This window comes from Tamandua tetradactyla, chromosome 6 (genome assembly GCF_023851605.1).
Source record: "Tamandua tetradactyla isolate mTamTet1 chromosome 6, mTamTet1.pri, whole genome shotgun sequence".
NCBI lineage: Eukaryota > Metazoa > Chordata > Mammalia > Pilosa > Myrmecophagidae > Tamandua > Tamandua tetradactyla.
In genome coordinates, this window is record NC_135332.1 from 60,929,845 (window position 1) to 60,947,368 (window position 17,524).

At 51.8% G+C, this 17,524-nt stretch overlaps 2 protein-coding genes across 3 annotated transcripts; one reads left to right on the top strand and one right to left on the bottom strand.

Annotated features, from left to right (window-relative positions):
- Window positions 1-95: 95 nt before the first annotated feature.
- SLC16A13 (solute carrier family 16 member 13) lies at window positions 96-4,993 on the top strand. The gene is made up of 4 exons (XM_077165703.1): window positions 96-2,424; window positions 2,554-2,697; window positions 3,345-4,082; window positions 4,683-4,993. Exons 1-4 carry the CDS (start codon window positions 2,226-2,228, stop codon window positions 4,880-4,882), a joined length of 1,281 nt encoding a protein of 426 aa, XP_077021818.1. The 5' UTR covers window positions 96-2,225; the 3' UTR covers window positions 4,883-4,993.
- Window positions 4,994-5,285: 292 nt separating this feature from the next.
- SLC16A11 (solute carrier family 16 member 11) lies at window positions 5,286-7,154 on the bottom strand. 2 transcript variants are annotated; one of them, XM_077165701.1, is made up of 4 exons: window positions 6,938-7,154; window positions 6,593-6,736; window positions 5,683-6,450; window positions 5,286-5,587 (listed from the first exon to the last, which is right to left on the bottom strand). In XM_077165701.1, the coding sequence occupies exons 1-4, from the start codon at window positions 7,137-7,139 to the stop codon at window positions 5,358-5,360; spliced, it is 1,344 nt and encodes a 447-aa protein (XP_077021816.1). In that variant the 5' UTR covers window positions 7,140-7,154; the 3' UTR covers window positions 5,286-5,357. The 2 variants fall into 2 exon arrangements, with proteins under 2 accessions (XP_077021816.1, XP_077021815.1); XM_077165700.1 differs by having other exon boundaries at window positions 5,286-6,450; window positions 6,938-7,139.
- Window positions 7,155-17,524: the final 10,370 nt, after the last annotated feature.

Below are 17,524 nucleotides of genomic sequence, written 5' to 3' on the forward strand. Positions count from 1 at the left end.
CTAGGGAAAAGCTGGGGGCTTGGGAATAGTGTTCTCTCCTGGATACTGTCTTAGATCCTATGTCCATTCCACCATCCCATCCCACCAGGCCTTTCAAATGGCTCTTGTTCTGCCTTTCCCCACCCTTGGCTTCCGGCTCATTGTGTAGGAACCTGTGACTTCATAAAGTTTCTCCGGAGCCACCTGCATCCTGCTGCTCTGAATTCACTTCCTGCCTGAGGTGTGGAGGCATTGGTGAAAAAGCACAAGCCACCAAGAATACGAGGAGGCTGGGGGATAAGTCTGTGCTAGGGATCTTAATGCTAGGAACCCCTCCACTGAGGAATAGGATGAAGCTAGGAAAATGGTTAGGATTCAGGTCCCATGAAGGCAAGAGGAGTTGGAAGTGGCAGTGAGAAACTTGTGTGTTAGAACCAGTAGGACAACTCCATCCCTCCTCAAGAAATCCAGTGCCTTGAAACACGCCAGGCTCTAAACTAAGCATTTTAGTGCATGATTTTCCTAACCGAGCTTCCCTGACAATCCTAAAAAGTAGATACTATTATTATCCCCAACTTACAGATGGCAAAACTAACTGAGAGGTTCAATATCTTGACCAGGTTGATAAGAGATAAAACCCAGATTGGAACTGTGACTTGACTCCAAAGACTGAACTCGTCACCACCATGTTACATGGCCACACCTATCTCAGCATCTTCAGTATATTTTCCCCCAGCCAAAGTTTTGATTCCACTTTATTTCTCTATATATAAGATTTGAGGTGATAAGAGTTTTTTTTTCACATCTGAAATTATAAAGCTCAATGTGCTTTTTAAAACTACATAGCCTCCCTTCCCCTCTTCTTCTAGTATGCATCTCCTGGGATGGGAATAAACTCAGGGTTTCAAGGTCAGGGTCCTGGGTTGCTGAAATTACAATGAAAGGAAAAAAAAAAAACACCTCACAAACAAACAAAAAACAGGATGTCCAAGATTTAAGTGCTGTATATGGGACTACAGAAGGGATGGGGAATTGCTGTGGTTCAGGGTTCTGGAAGCTAGGAGGGGCTAAATTGCTTCAATACCCAGGGTTATAGCTCTTCTCCTTAGTCTTTTCCATCATGAGATCAAAACTGAGGTTAGGGAGTGGCTGTTTCTAGAAGGCAGAGGAAAAGAGCATGGCACACTGAGGAAAGTGTAGATGGGTGGCGGGGCTCTGAATGAGCTCACACCCGCCCTTTGTCTCCCCAATTATTTTTGGTCTCAGTGACCTGTAGTCTTCCGGTTGGTGGGAACAGAAGCCACGGGAACAAGTTCCAATAACAGAAATGAAGGTCAGGAATCCAACAACCCCTTCCTCTTCTCTCATCTATTGGCCTTTTTTAACCCCGCAGAGATTCAGGCATCTATATCCTAGGAGCTGAGTTAGTGGCCTCGGGAGCTCTGCCTGGAATTTCCTTTACGCTTCACCTGCTCTCCCCTCTCCACACCCCCTACCCCATGGCCTTCTAACTCCTGGGCCTCTTATTAAGCAAGTGAGTACTTTCCTCTCCTGAAGCAGTTGATCCACCACTAACCCCTATATGGGCTTCTTCCGTGCGAGTTTTAGTACTGAAATTTGGACGGATTGGCTTGCAAGGTGAACAAAGACGGAAACGTGGGACCGATCTAGTCGCCCCCTAATTCCCCCTGTTAACACTTGCGCCCCACTCACTGCCCCCCGCCCAGAATAATACTCTAAATCTTGCCCAATCCTCCTGGCTCCGCCCCCTGCCGGGCTGTGCCGCGTCTTCATTGGTGAGCTCTGGACAAGGATTTGGCCGGGATGGTCCAGGTGCTGACACCGCCAATTATAAGATCCACACCGAGGCTGGATATCCTGAGCGGTGGACGCAAACCCGGTCCCTCTATTTGGCTCCTACATCTAACATGGGGCTCTGCCCGGATCCGCCCCGCCCAGGCCTCGGCAATCAGTTCCTGGTCCGCGGAGTCTTAGGCGCCTGTAGTCGCCGGCAGCCCGGGCTGAGCCTTCCCTCTCCATAGCCCCCCATCGCAGAGAGACGCAGGCGCCTCGCGCCGCTTCTGGGCAACTTTGAAGCCCTCGCCCATACCTCCCTTGCTGCCCAGTCTCTTCGCCGCCGATTGGGCCGGGGCGGCGCGGCTGGGTGGGGAGGTGTGCAGAGGTGCAGCACCCTCAGCCCTGCTCCCGCGGGATATCTTAGTGGCGTCGGCCCAGCTACCGCCCAGATGGCGCGCAGGGCCCAGGCCCCCGACGGGGGCTGGGGGTGGATGGTGGTGCTCTCAGCCTTCCTCCAGTCGGCGCTAGTGTTTGGGGTGCTCCGCTCTTTTGGCGTCTTCTTCGTGGAGTTTGTCGCGGCGTTTGAGGAGCAGGCAGCGCGCGTCTCCTGGATCGCCTCCATAGGAATCGCGGTGCAGCAGTTTGGAAGTGAGTGCTGCGCCTGGGTCCTGAGTCCTGGGGCTGGGGGGGCTGGGGGCGGCAAAGGGGAAGGGTGGGGGAGAGGGGATACTCAGGGAGGACGCCTGAGACCTCGCTGAGCGCCTTCCTCTTTCCCAGGCCCAGTGGGCAGTGCCCTGAGCACGAAGTTCGGGCCCAGGCCCGTGGTGATGACAGGGGGCATCTTAGCTGCGCTGGGGATGCTGCTTGCCACCTTTGCTACCTCCTTGACCCACCTGTACCTGAGTATTGGGCTGCTGTCAGGTGAGATCTTGGCAAGGGTAGGAGAGTAATAAAATGCCTGGGTTTTTAGCCTCTGGACTTTCACATCTCTCCCGGTCCTTCCAAAAGACTTAGGGAGAAGCTGAGGGAAAGTTCTGGCTGGCACCTAGCCCAGAGAGGGAATCCTTAGGGAGATGGCTAAACTGATAAGCAGCATTCAAAGATAATGAGTCCAGAATATATCAACCCAGGGCTAGTGGGGCTGGAGCATAAAAGGGAGAACCATTATAAAAAAGGTGCCAGGTACTGTGGGTGTGAAATAAATATCTTATTTACAGATGAAGAAAGGCTTTAAAAGATTATGCAACTTGGCAAATGAAAGTCATACTACTGGAATGCTAGAGCCCAAGTCTAATTCCAACATACGGTGCTATTTACAGACATTTTCTCTAATTCTCTACAGTCTCATGAGGTATATTAGGTTCATTTTTCAGATGAGGAGTTTGAGGCTGGAAGACTGATTAAAATACCCAAGGTCACACAGCTAGAAGGTGTCAAAGCTGGGGTTGTAACTCAGGTCTGTGGGACTCTGAAGCCAGTACTACATTCTGCTGCTGGGCAGTGTTGGAATTGTCTGGTGCTCTGAGCCCCTGAGGGTCCCTCAATCCCCATTTCTTCTTTTTTGGCAGGCTGTGGCTGGGCCTTGACCTTCACTCCGACCCTGGCCTGCCTGTCCCGTTACTTCTCTCGCCGTCGATCCTTGGCCATGGGGCTGGCACTGACGGGTGTGGGCCTCTCCTCCTTTGCCTTTGCCCCCTTCTTCCAGTGGCTGCTCAGCCGCTATGCCTGGCGTGGGGCCCTGCTGCTGGTATCTGCCCTCTCCCTCCACCTGGTGGCCTGTGGTGCTCTTCTCCGCCCACTCTCCCTGGCCGAAGACCCTGCCACGGGTGGCCCTTGGGCCCAAATCACTTCCCTCCTTCATCATGGCCCCTTCATCCGTTACACTGTGGCCCTCACCCTGATCAACACCGGCTACTTCATTCCCTATGTTCACCTGGTGGCCCATCTCCAGGACCTGGATTGGGACCCCCTGGCTGCTGCCTTCCTACTCTCGGTGGCTGCTATTTCTGACCTCGTGGGGCGTGTGGCCTCTGGGTGGCTGGGAGATGCAGTACCATGGCCTGTGGCACGACTCCTGATGCTCTGGACAACACTGACAGGGGTGTCACTCATCCTGTTCCCCGTAGCTCAGGCGGCCAAAGCCCTGATGGCTCTGGCTGTGGCCTATGGCTTCTCATCTGGAGCCCTGACCCCAGTGGCTTTTTCTCTGCTGCCTGAACTGGTGGGAACTGGAAGGATATACTGTGGCCTGGGACTGGTACAGATGGTAGAGAGCATTGGAGGGCTGCTGGGGGCTCCACTGTCAGGTAAGGAGAATGGGGGTAGGGAAACTAATTTACACTATAGTGTATTTGAATGCTGCTCCCTAGTGTTGTATAGTACGCAACCTGAAATGGGTCAATGGGGCAAAGAAAACTGGGGCTGGGAAAGTCTGAGTGCAAAGACAAAGAGGAGCTAAGTGGAACCCTTGAGAGGGTGTCTGTGGTGGGTTTTCAGAGGATCTGGATGGCCCTGGCCAGACTTAGTATGCCACAATGTCTTCCCTTTCCTTTGGCTCCTTGGGCCCCTGTCTGGTCAAAGATCTCATTGCTCAAGATGCCAGAACTTTCAAACCCTTAACATTTTCCTCTTAACTGGGAACTGATGTTGGAGAAGGGCCTTAGTTGCCTCTGGAACCCCCACCCCCTCATCCTTACTGGCTGCCTTGAAGGTCCCTTTCTGAAGGCAAGAAGGAATTTAGAATCAACCTTTTGAGATCCCTTGGGAAACCAGAGTTCTCTAGCTCCAGTCCTTCCTTAAGAGTTCCAACTCTTCCAACGTAATGGGTACTAGCTTTTTTTTGTTCCCTCTACTCAAAAATGTGCTTGATCCCCCATGTGTAATTTATCTCTCTCTCTTGGGCCTAGGTTACCTCCGGGATGTGACAGGAAACTACACAGCTTCTTTTGTGGTGGCTGGGGCCTTTCTCCTTGCAGGGAGTGGAGTTCTCATCACCCTGTCCCACTTCCCCTGCTTCTCACCTCCTACCCCCAGGCCCCAGGACCTTGTAACAGTGGCACTGGATACCAACATCCCCTTGCCCAAGGAGGGGCTGGGAGAGGACTAAACTCCAGGGAGGAGCAGTCAGGCACAGAAAGCCAGAACTCCGCTGCTCCATGTCTTCTCCTCCTGCCCCGTCATGGTCCCCACAGAACCACAGTGCCTTAAGCGTCTTGATCTGTCTCTCCCCAGGCAGGCCTGGGGCTTCTGGAATGTATGGGCCAACTTTTGTTCTTTTGTTGAGGACTCTTACCTCTTCTCTTTTGCTCCCTGACCTTTTCTCAAGGATCAGAGAGTTCAGCCTACCCTACTGAGCTGTGAATCAACTGTAAAAATAAAAGACCAAGAAGTTTTTGTTTTATATGTGATCTCTAGTGTTGCCTCCTAAGTTTCTTCTCTGAAGACAGAGAAGAAACCAGCCTTTTTGGCTAACTTAAGTAGGATGTTTTCCTTGTACTAGTTTGGCTAATAGTTGAAGATTGTAGGGAAACCCAAAGGACATTTTCTTTTTATTGGGGGGAGGGGTTCAAACAAGAAAATGATCAACAAGTGGTGTCCAGAATGGGGCCGGGGCCTCCTGGGGAGAGGAGGGAGGCCTGAGAAACAGGGAGAAGCTCCCCCTTCTCAGGAGGAGGGTGGGAGGGAGGTGAGTCTGGACTGCAGTGGGGCAGCACCCCGGGCAGCCCCATGAAGATGAAGCTGCCAGAGAGGATGAAGGAACCGCACACGAGGAAGGAGGCAGTGAAGTCTCCCGTTTCATCTCGTAGGAAGCCTGAGAGCAGGGTGAGGAGGGGGTCAAGGGACTTGGAGGCCTCTGACGAGGGGCAGAGGAGGGTTGGGAGTGGATCTCCTGGCTCAGGCTCTTACCTGACAGGGGAGGCCCTAGGAGCCCCCCGATGCTCATCAGCAACAACACCAGCCCCGTGGCCTGCACGACCCCTCCGAGGCCCACTAGTCCTGGGAGCACCCCGAAAATCAGCGGGGCGAAACATCCGACGCTCAGCCCGTAGGCTCCGGCCGCGGCCAGCAAGGGGTCCCCCCAACCCTTGCTGCTCCCCTCCACTGGCACCAGTCCCACCGCCAGCAGCCCCAGCCCGGTCAGAGACGCGAACACCGCCAGCAGCCGCGACAGGGGCACCCAGCCCTGATTCGCCAGCCACCCGGACAGCAGCCGGGCGCCCGCGTCCCCCACCGCAGCCACCGCCACCACAAGCGCGGCCCCGTAACCCCCGAGGCCCCGCTCTAAAGCGTGGGGGGCCAAGTGTACGCAAGGGACGAAGTACCCGCCTCCCACCAGGAGCATGCCCAGAGCAAAGATCAAGAAGGGCCGTTGAGTGAAGAGATCCAGGCCGAGGGCAGCGAAGGCCCCGCAGGGTGAAGCCGGGGGGTCGCCGGGGAGCGCCAGGGGTCGCAGCACGGCTCCACAGGGGATGAGGTGGAGGGTGAAGGCGCCGAGGAGGAGCAGGGCGCCCCGCCAGCCGAAAGTATCAAGGAGAAACTGCACGGAGGGCGCCAGGAGCAGCGAAACGACCCCGTTGCCGGTGAGCGCCAGCCCCAAGGCCAACACTCGACGGCTGGAGAAGTAGAGGCTGAGGGTTCCGAGGGCGGGGGCGAACACCAGGGACCAGCCCGAGCCTGCGAAGCGACAGGACCGGGTGAGGGGCGCGAGCCGGAGAGCCTGCGCCTGGCTTCCGCGGGAGGCCCCTCCCCACTCGGCCCCGCCAAGCTCCCATCCGCCACCTTCACCCTTAAGGACCGGGCACTCCTTCCTCCTCACCAGCCAAGAGGCCCAGGCCGAGGTAGAGGTGCAGCAGACTGCCGGCGAAAGCAGAAAGGACCAAGCCGAGCGAGGTGAGGACGCCCCCAACCATGACCACGGGGCGCGCCCCCCAGCGGGTGGTCAGGGCGCTGCCCATCGGGCCTAGAAGGGGGCAGGGTTAACGGAAGACACGCCCCTGGAACCCCCAACTCGCCCGGGCACTTCTCATTGGCTGTCTGCCTGGCCTAAAGTTCTGGCGGTGACCCTTGCTCGGGGTGTCTGGCAAGCAGGCGGGTCTCCCTCCTCACCACTGACGACCCCACCACCCGCCGTTCCCGCCCCCAATCTCGGGGTCCCCCTCACTGGCTGCCTGCTGCACGGCCAGGGCCAGGGCGCTGACCCACGCAGTCTCCTGAGCATTTCGTTCGAAGTGCTCGGCGAGGTCAGGGAGGGCAAGGCTCAGGGAGCGCAGCAGCCCGTAGGAGAGCCCGTTCGCCGCGAAGGTTGCGGCCGCCACCATCCAGCCCCAGCCCCCGTCCGGGGGTCCGGCCAGCTTGGGGGTCATCGTCGTCTGCGGGGGTGGGGAAACACCTGGGAGTGAGGTCTCCCGGGCCGTGGGTCCGCGGGGGACCTGGCGTCCCTGAGTGGACGCGTCACCCGCCCCAGCACGACAGGGCGGGGGCGGGGGGAGTGAGAACCAGGCCTGAGGATGGAACCTCCCCGTCCGCCCAAAGTCCGGGACGGGGCACACCCGGCCCTCCCAGGCCTGGGCCTCCCCCTCCCACACTCAGGCCTTCCCCCTTACCCGACCCCTCCGGGCGGTGTGTGTGTGTGGGGGGGGGGGGGTGGCGAGGCTCCGCCGGGTTTCGCAGGCCGGCGGGGCTGGGAGAGCAGCGAGCGCAGAGCTGAGCCGAACTTGGAGCGGTTCTATCGGTAAACAGGGATCACTGCAGGGGCCCGAGCCACCTGAGGATGCCCGGGGTACGGAGGGCGGGGGCGAGTCTAGACAGCCAATCCGCAGAGCCGCAGGTGAGACCAGACGCCGAGTCCCACGGGGATTGAATTGGCCACATATACACACCCCTAGGCCCCGGAAAGGCCGCGGCGAGGAATGAATGCCACCCCGCCCCGATCGGCTCCCGCCCACGCACCCGCTGCCTACCTACCGCGCACCGCCGAGTCAGAGACAAGCCCCGGGGGCTGTACAGCACGCGGGAAAATAGGCGTGGCACCCCAAACCTTGAGGGGGTGAGTAGTTTTCCTTGGCAGGGAACGTGACTGCCGAGCAGGTGCATTTCGGATGTCAAATCGGATTTCCACTGAGCGTCTGCTCTGTGCTCAACCTTAACCTGCCTGCTAGGACCGAGGGGAAGGAAGAGGAAAGGCATTCCCTTATTATGAGACCCTGAGTTGTGCCAGGCATTCCCTAAATATGCGGTCTTCCCATCCTCACGATAACCCTCTGAAGAAAGTGTAGTGCCATTGTATGGATGAGGACCAGTGTAGGACGGAGCTGCTGGGAGCTGCTCAGAGAGGTGGGGTCATTGGCCCAAAGTCACCCCGCTCTAAAAGGATAGACATATTTGAACTCCGGTCTGTGCAACTGCAGGACCACACAGCTGAATCTCCACAGTTGTAGGGAATGGCCTGCAGACTATTTGATGCCAACTGCCCTGAAACAGCAGAGCTGTTGTAGAGCCAGAGAGAGTTTGCGGTTCTAAAATAGGGTCATGGGAAAGAAATTGTTGAGATTAGAATCTCCAACAATTTGAGTTTAGAATTTTTTAAAAAAGGTAAGAAATCAGGGAATTGTATCCAGGTGTTGATTTTTTGAAAAACTTTATAAAAGTATCTTTTTTACAGCTTCTTGTGTCACAATATGTGTTCTTTGATTTAAATTATCAGATGATTATAGAAGATTTGACAGTTTACAGTTTGGCGTCTGTATCAGCAGACAGCCACATGATGGCAGTGTTCCCAGTTGTTGAGAAAGTGTCTGCAAGTAAAGAAAAGAAAAAAGCAGCTTCTTAAATGGTGAAACTGTGAACTTTGAACATACCTACAGCTTAGCTTTCCATATCCCCGTTGGGGCCTATAGGAGGAAAAAATAAAATGCCTCTACTTTGTGTATAAGGCTTTTTACAATCAACAGTAGACCCAGGCTATATTTCCATTCCATCTCCTTCCTTCCCCTCAGCCATTAGCTTTTCACTTGCTCCATGGACATGCCAAACTTTTTCTTATGTGTCCTCTCTGCTTGAAATGCCCTGGATGGGGTACAGGAACCCATAAATACAGAACCCATAAATACAGAAACCCTGACCGTAAGGTCAGGCCAAGTACACCCTAGAAAAGTGGCCCCAACAGTTTCCCCAGCCTGAAGTTGTGAAAGGGCACCAGGGAGGTGGAGCCAGCAGGTCCTCAGCCACCCAGGGGTGCAGGGGGCCTGCTTCTTAAGAACGCTTTCTGCTCCAAGCTGATCAGGGCCAACAAGAACTACTCACTCCCTCTCCATGGTGAAACAGAACTGCAGGGCAGTCAAAGAGGAGACTGGTCCCTCTGGGGTTGGGAGTTGTACCAAATGATGCGGGGTACTTTCTCAGATACTTATAATCCCAGAATGGCATCCCAGAGCATGGGACTGGGGTGATGGGTTATGAAAGGGTTCTTTGTCTACTTCAAATTCCCCAAGTCCCCATCGCTGTGTCTTTTGCACATGGAGGTAATACAGTGTAGAGATTGGGAGAACGGAGTCCTCAGTTAAACTGCCTGGGTTTGAATCCTAGCTCTGCCATGTATTAACTGTACGGCCATGAGCAAGTTACCCAACCTTCCTGTGCCTCGGTTTCCTCCTCTGAAAAATGAGGATTAAGATAGTAGTGACTTGCTAGGGGATTATGAAGATTCTGCCCTTCCCTCACCTTGCTATTTCTACTAAGGTTTCAAAGTCAAAGAACCACACTGATCTGGGGTGTTCTCAGTTGAAATGCATGGGAAATACAATGTGAAATAGCTATAACAATGTTAAATGAAAATTTTCTGGTTTCTTTTCTTGTAGTGTGTAGTTTCCTTGGCATTTTCTTTTCTTTTTTTTAAATTTATTTATTTTTTATTTATGATATATAACCACATACAAACACAAACATTCTTATCATATGATCATTCCGTTCTTGTTATGTAATCAATAACGCTCACTTTCGTCACATAATTGTATATTCATCATCATGATCATTTCTTAGAACATCTGCATAAATTCAGAAAAAGAAATAAAAAGAAAACAGAAAAAAATTCATACATACCATACCCTTTACCCCTTCCCTTCACCAATCACCAGCATTTCAATCTACTACATTTGTTTTAACATTTGTCCCTCCTATTATTTATTTATTTTTAATCCATATGTTTTACTTCTCCATCGATAAGGTAGACAAAAGGAGCATCAGGTGCAAGGCTCTCACCACCACACAGTCACACTGTGACAGCCATATCATCATGCAATTGTCTTCAAGAAACATGGCCACTAGAGCACAGCTCCACATTTTCAGGCAGTTCCCTCCAGCCTGTCCATTACACCTTAACTAAACAGGTGATATCTATTTAATGCGTAAGCATAACCTCCAGGATAACCTCTCAACTCTGTTTGTACTCTCTCAGTCACTGACACTTTATTTTGTCTCATTCACTCTTCCCTCTTTTGGTCGAAAAGATTTTCTCAATCCCTTGATGCTGAGTCCCAGCTCATTCTAGGGATTTCTGTCCCATGTTGCCAGGAAGGTCCACACCCCTGGGAGTCATGTCCCACGTAGAGAGGGGGAGGGCAGTGAGTTTGCTTACTGTGTTGGCCAAGAGAGAGAGGCCACATCTAAGCTACAGAAGAGGTTCTTTGGGGGGTGACTCTTAGGCCTAATTTTAAGTAGGCTTAGCCTATCCTTTGCAGGATTCCTTGGCATTTTCTAAAGTTTACAGGAAAATGCTGGTCTCCCTGTCATCACTAAAAGCAAGAGAGGAGAAAGGAGTAAAAATAAGTTTTATTCATCAGTCCTTCATACAGAGTATTCATAGACATTTACTAGGACAGGTGCTATGCTTAGGGCTGGGAATGTGAATGCAACTAAAATACAGTCTCTCCTGCAGGCTCCCACAATCAAATCACAGAAACAGTCACACGAAGGAAAGAATTCTCAATATGAGGAGAAGAACACAAACTGTAGAGTGGTGCATGGGAGGAACATACTCACTCTGCTTGAGGGCTTCTAGGAAGGCTTCACAGAAAAGGAACCCCTTGAGCTGGGTCTTGACGGATGAGTAAGAGTTTGCCAGATGGATGTGTGGGCAAGGGCATTCCAGGCAAAGGGAGCAGCCTGTGGAAAAGCACAAAGGCATGAACCAGCTTAGCATGTTGTTTATTATTTGGGGAGCTGTAAATAGCTGCTGTTTGAAGAACAGAGTGTGTAGGAGAGCAGTGTAGGACGGAGCTGCCGGGGCAGAGAGTCTCATCATGAAGGGCCTTGAAGGCCAGGTTAAGGGATTTAGATGTTTTCCCAGAAATTGATGCTTCTCAAAATTTTCTACTGACATTCCATTCTCTAATACTGGAGCCTGAACACAAAGGAGAGAGTACTCATGTCCCACTTGAAGAGGACAATGTCTTTAAAATACCCTGTTTTACACTGAAAACTCATGTGGAACTTTGCACCCTACTCCATTCTACCTCAAAATAGTTTTTGATGGCATATTTTCATTTAAAAATGCTTTCATAGAAAAATTATTTTAATCACTCAAATCTTCAAGAAAACATTTAACTCTCTAGGAAGATATACATATTTATTCCAAGGGTTTGTTTTCCCTGGAACACTGCCATCAACCAGAGTTAATGTGGGTGGTTTGATGGTGAGCTACCGATGGTCCTAGATCACCTCCTCCAGGAAGTCCTCCCTGCCATGCCCACTGCTGGTCTGCATTAGGTGCCTGTACTCTGCCTGTGTTATCGGCCATCAGAGTAGTTTTCAGCCTGAAGACAGGTCATCCACATTTGTCTTCTGCTCTTCACCCAAGCCCCCCATGTTGCCCCAGCACCATGTGCCCTGGAGGTAGGACCTTGCATTATTGATCTGTTATCTTTGACACCCAGCATGGAGCTTGGTATGTAGAACACCAGGCACGTGTTTGTTAGGTGAGCATGTATCACCGAATTTGGGAAATACTGAAGAAGGAAATCATTGAATGAGCGAACTTGGAGCCCAGTGCCCCAGGGAATGTGGCAATATCACAAGAAGGATCACTGATGGACCCAAACCCTTAATACCCGCCCGCATGGAGGAAGCCCCAGAAGATGGCGCTGACCCCGGAAAGGGTCTTTGGAGAGATCAAAAGAGAGGGCATACTTTGCTCCGGGGACCGCGGCAGCCAGGAGTGTGTCTGTGTTCGTGAACGCTTAAAAAACTGTTCTGGGGCTTTCTCACCAGAGCCCTGCCCGCGCAGTTTTGGGGCCTTCTAGGGTCTGCAGGCCCGGAGGAGTGGAGAGCAGTCTGGGCTCAGGGCCTCGGGGACACCCCCAGCAGAGCCCAGCCATTCCCAAGTGACCCCACCAGGGGGCTCCCTCTGCAGAAGGTGGCTGGGACAGAAGCATTCGGGCATCACACGCAAAACATTGCACTCTCCGATGCACTCAAAAAAAAAGGCTTTGCAGTGTTTGGTCCAGGTGATGTGGGTTTCCAAGTGCCTAATGGAGCAGCCTCCGACCCCTCAACCTCCAGAATCCTCCCTTTCCACAGCTCACCCTGAAACCAGGCTGTAGTACTCAGCAAAGCCCAGATTAGGCCTGGAAAAGTGGGAGAACAAACTTGGGAAGGGGTGAGGGCACAGAGGGCAGGGTTTGTGGGTCAGTGACTAATTAAGATGGGGTGGGGGAGCACATTTGTTGAGACGCTGTTATGGGTCGGGGGGTGGGGGTGCCCACGGTGTGTGGGAGCAAGTCAGCTCAGATGACTACACATGACTGGAGAACCAAACTGAGTCCCCTGAGCCTTTGGGGTTGAGATGAGTGCTTGCTGAGTGGGGCAGGATGGGGGCTGGCCATGGGGCTGAGGTTGGCACCGAGCAGGATGAGGCGAGGCTGGAGCTACGGTTGGATTCAAGGCTATGTAATTTCTCTCTAACCCCCTCTACAAAGTCCTTCTCCCACGACGTCGTCCAATCCAGTTTCCATCCCTTCCCTCCACCGTGACCCACACCTCCCAGTCCTGTTACATGGGACAGTCTGCAGGGGCTGGTTCCTGGACCTCTCCGGACAGTCCGTTCTCCAGGGCAGGGGGGCTGGGGACCGAGCAGGAAGGCTTGGTCAGGGTCTCAGCCTAGTCTGTGTGTCTGACCATCCAGTCGTGGCTTCCCTGGAGTTTCTGGTTCTAGGACTTGGGCCAGCCTTTATGTCAAGGCTTTTAGTTGTAAGCCATGGGCATGAACTCTAACTGATATAAGGAGAAAAAATGATTTACTCTAGGATTCTGGTTAAGTCACAAAGTGGCCAAGAGGACTTCAGACCTAGGTTGGAAACAGGCGTGAGCAAGGACTAGAGCCGGCCCAAAGGAATGGCTAAGGCCACTGCTGACGCGGGGGGCAGTAGATGTCGCTGCTGGCCCTCTGTGACCCCTGGGCCTGGAAACTCGCCGTTGCTCAGAAACAATCTCTGCCTTTTGTACCAACAGCAAACAAATCCAAGTCCAGGGTCACTGGCGCTGACCACCTGGACCTGGTCATGGGCTTTCAGCCTGGTTGGAAAGCGAGCACCTAGTATTTGCAGCATCTCCAGCAGGAACTGGGTTCTGCTTGCCAGCAGAAACAATCAGGTGGGGGATTTCTCAAATGAAGGAAGGGGTCCAGATGCAAGGCAGGCCAAAGTGCCCGCTAAAAACAGATGGTTAGGGCGGGGATAGGATTTGAATTCAGACAGCAGCGTGTGTGTGTCCTGCAAAAGCAGCTTGGACATGGTGAATTAAGAGCAGAGTCCTTGAGTCCCGATTCCAACGCTTTCTAGGTATCTTTAAAGAGAAGAGTGATATGTCAAAGGGTTGTGGGTGAAACTTGGGTGAAATGAAGCATGGAAAGGAGCCAGCACAATTCTAGTCACATGGGGGGTGCCCTATAAATGTAGGTTCCCTTCCATTTCATTTCATCCCATTTTCTGGCCATAAGCAGACACCTCCTCGCCTACCTCTTTCTACTCCCAATTCAATCTCTCCTTGAGTTTCCTGTGCTCCTTGAGTCTTAAGAGAGGTAGTAAGACCAGAAGGAGCTGGGTGTGGTGTCAGCTGCTTCCCCTCTTCCCTACCCACCTTTTCAGCTGCCTTTGATCTCTGGGCCCATGTGTCTGCTCTTCCCCAGGCTCAGCTTCCCCAGGGATCTCAGGACTTGACTTAGAAGCCACAGCCTCTTAGTGGCACATCCTCTGGCAAACCCCCCAGATGTGCCCTTGTGGCTGTAGAGGCACTGCCTGGCCAGAATCTCTATTTCCCACCGAGGTGACGTCAACCAGGACCGGAAGCCATGGTGGGAGGAGGATGGGGCATCCGATAACAGGTTTTCCTGCAGCAGCAGGGGTTTAAACGAGACTTCCTGGAGGATCTCACATGTGTTTGTCAGGGTTTTGGGAGCCACGTAGGCAGAGTGACTGTTTTCTTTCTCCGAGGAAGAAATCCCCATGTGGTCCTGAGAGGAGTGGGGTGGGGCATGACTGAGCCCTGGACAGTCTCAAAACCATCTGGAAGGACACATGGATTGAAGAGGCTGTGACTTGCCGCCGCTGCCACCACATGTACCTTTTCTTGTCCTTCTACAGAGTGGGATTTTCCCCTTTCCACGCTCCCAGCCCTGAATGGAATTCCTCTTCTCTGCCAGGAATCTCCTTTGCCCCTGCCTACAACGGAGTGTCATTTTCTCTGCAAAGCCTCTGCCTGCCTCTCCACTACACTCAGAGCACTTTAAAGCATGGACAGACCCTTTTCCTAAGGCTTCCTGCCCCTCTATCCCATTCTGACAAATAGCTTTACCAGCTTTATCCACCTCTGTCCCAGGCTAGATCCCCAAAGCAAGCGAACCTGGATTAAAGCACGTTTGTGAGTCCCATACCTACGGCCTTGTTTGCAGGGTGCGTGGCAGTGTCTTGCCTGAAAGGAGCTCACACGTGGATTAGCCTCCAAGCAGAGGTGAGGGCAGGGCCTTGGGCTTCTCATCACCTGGGCTGTGGAAGAGCCTGGGGACCTAAAGAGGGGCATCCTGATTTATGGGTTATAAATTCACTCCTCCCTGAACCAGGGACCTGGGAGGTAGGAAGTTGATGCAAAGGCATTCACGCCATGCAGATATTTCAAGACAGTGGCTAGTGTGCACTGACAACGGGGAGCAGCCGTTACACAGCTGGGATGAGATGGGAGCAGATCTTCAGGCTGTTCTCATTTAGCCTGTGATCTCCGGGTGTATTTTCCTGTTGTCCTTTAGGAAATATAGTCTTCCCCCCCGCCCCACCCTCCCAAGCACACAGAGCCTTGGGCTACAAGATTTTCAGGTGCTTACAGAAATGCTAGAGATGTGAAAAAATTTATTGTCTCCAAAAAGAAAACTGCTAGAACCTAAAATAATGAATGTTTAAGTGAACATTTGCAAAACATAATAATAGTTCATTTTGTTAAGTTTCATATTCCTAAAATTTCACTACTTTCGAAAATGATGTGTAGGCTAATTTTTCTCATTTTCCCAGAATTTCCTGAGTATTCTTGATGACTGCTGAGCAATCACTTATGGATTAAATGAGTTCCTTTTAGACAAATAACATTTTTGTTTTAATAATAAACCTCCCTTTAAAAATTTTAACAGCGAAAATATATTTAGCGTGGAACGTGACGCCAGGCAATCTGGATGCGGGATCCGTGCTTCCCCTGCCCTGTGCTACTATTTCTCAACGCTGAGCATATTAGAATATACTAATATTCCCCACTAAATATATTTTCCAGCTGGATAACCTGGAGCAAATGATTGAACCTCTCTGTGCCATGATGAAATAATAGGACCTACTTGTGAAGATTAAATGAGTTTGTATTTGTCAAGTGTTTGGAACAATTCCTAGCAAGAAGCAACCACTGTGTAAGGTTTGGTTAGATAAATAACTTTTGATCCCTGAGTGTTTAGATCTGTAAGAACTGAAGACGTGGACCCAGGAAGAGTCTTGTGTGTGGCTTTAAGACACAGGTGTGAGAGGAACTGAGTATACCTGGGCTGTCAGGGTAGAGCAAAAGAGGGCCCCAGGGAGAAGGAACCGGAGAGCTGTTGCCCAGTTTTGGTGGCTCTCCTGCCCGGGCTAACCCATAAAATTTCCGGGTTTATTTTTATTGAAGAAATGGTCATCCTAACTCCTCATATCCAGTGATCCATTTCAGCACTCAATTGCTGGACTCTTGAGCAGCCCTTGGTGCTGCCATCCGCCTCCATCCCACACTGCACGCACGCACTCCCTCAGCTCTCCCTGTCCTCTCTCCAGTCTCTGTCTCTCTCACGTGCACCTTAGCCTTTGTCCCCGGAGATGGGTCCAGCTACCCACGGTCCCCTCCCATGGCACGGAGAGTGGTGATGAGAGGTGGCAGTGTCCAGGAGGCTCAGGAATAACAGCCCCAGAATGAAGGAACACTCATGTTGGCCGTGACTCATGACCCTCCAGGAGAGCATGGGCAGTGGACCTGTTGGCCGCATAAAGCCTCGGTAATAGTTGAGATGTTTCTGGTTGCAAGGTAACAAAAAAAAAAAAAAGAAAAGGAAAAAGAAATCCAACTCAACTTGGCTTAAAACAGTAAGAAAATCTATTATCTCATATATCCATAAAACCAGAGCTAGGATACTCCAAAGGATCCTGACAAGGGTGATGGAGGCTCCTGACTGACTTCCTCTCATCGCGTCCCAACTCAGGGACGGGGGCTGGAGCCGCCTGACCTGGAGCACGTGCATGGAGCAGGGTGGGTTCCTAAACCTCATTTGGGGTCTGCTAGGAAGCAAGAGAAAGGTAGAATCAATGTTGCCTAGGCAACCAGGAGGGTTGGCTGAGCCATTTATTTCCATTGGTGCCAGTTAGGGACATGGGGAGGTTGGAGAGTATAGAAGGACCTGTTCCTGGGACTCTGGTGGTTTTGTTTGTTCGTTACTACCGATGTGATGTGTTCTCTCTGATTTTAACAAGCAACTCCACCCCCTTCTCCACCACACAGACACACGAGGGGCAGGAAGAAGCATACTCTGTGTAAAGCAGCTGACATAATATCTGACATGAAGTGGGTGTCAGTATAGCAGCAGTAAATCAATGAGCAGCTTCCCTCCTCCCCCTGTCTGGATAATCGCAGCCACATCCTTACTGGTCTCCCTGCCTCCAGCTAGCCCCCGCAATCTGTTCTCTTCTCTGCAGCCAGAGTGATTTTTTTTTTCAGAATTCAAATCTGATCTGACTTACAAAGGCCCCCCGCCAGCTTGCAGGACCGCTCAGCCAGGAGCACAGGCCCTTTATATGGTTTCAACCCAGCCTACGAACCACAACTTCAAATTTATTTCTCTTGCATCCTCAGCCTCAGCTCACTAAAGGGTTAAATAATTGAAGCCTGAATGGGTAGGGCATGGTTAAAAATGTTTAAAAATTGAATGAAGCATCTCACACTGATACATTCTGAGGACTTCTTGGATGAGCTTCAGTAGCCGTTTCTCATTTAAAAAGAAAAACTCTAAGAAAAGCAGAAATATAAGGAGACATCTTAAATTTAATAAAGGCCATTTCTCAAAAAAAAAGAAAAAAGACAAGTATTCTAAAAGGAAAAACACTAAATCTATTCCCTTAAAAAGAATACGCAGGGATTCCCATTATCACAGTCATTACTTACCATTGTCTGGAGGCTCCAGCACGGACCAAAAGGAAAGTACATA

Coding starts and splice junctions, on each gene's coding strand:
- SLC16A13 (XM_077165703.1), top strand. CDS start 2,226: ATGGCGCGCAGGGCCCAGGCCCCCGACGGGGGCTGGGGGTGGATGGTG. Junction 2,425..2,553: donor CGCGGTGCAGCAGTTTGGAA/GTGAGTGCTGCG, acceptor CCTCTTTCCCAG/GCCCAGTGGGCAGTGCCCTG. Junction 2,698..3,344: donor GAGTATTGGGCTGCTGTCAG/GTGAGATCTTGG, acceptor CTTTTTTGGCAG/GCTGTGGCTGGGCCTTGACC.
- SLC16A11 (XM_077165700.1), bottom strand. CDS start 7,139: ATGACCCCCAAGCTGGCCGGACCCCCGGACGGGGGCTGGGGCTGGATG. Junction 6,737..6,937: donor GGCCGTGCAGCAGGCAGCCA/GTGAGGGGGACC, acceptor GCCCCCTTCTAG/GCCCGATGGGCAGCGCCCTG. Junction 6,451..6,592: donor CGGCCTGGGCCTCTTGGCTG/GTGAGGAGGAAG, acceptor GTCGCTTCGCAG/GCTCGGGCTGGTCCCTGGTG.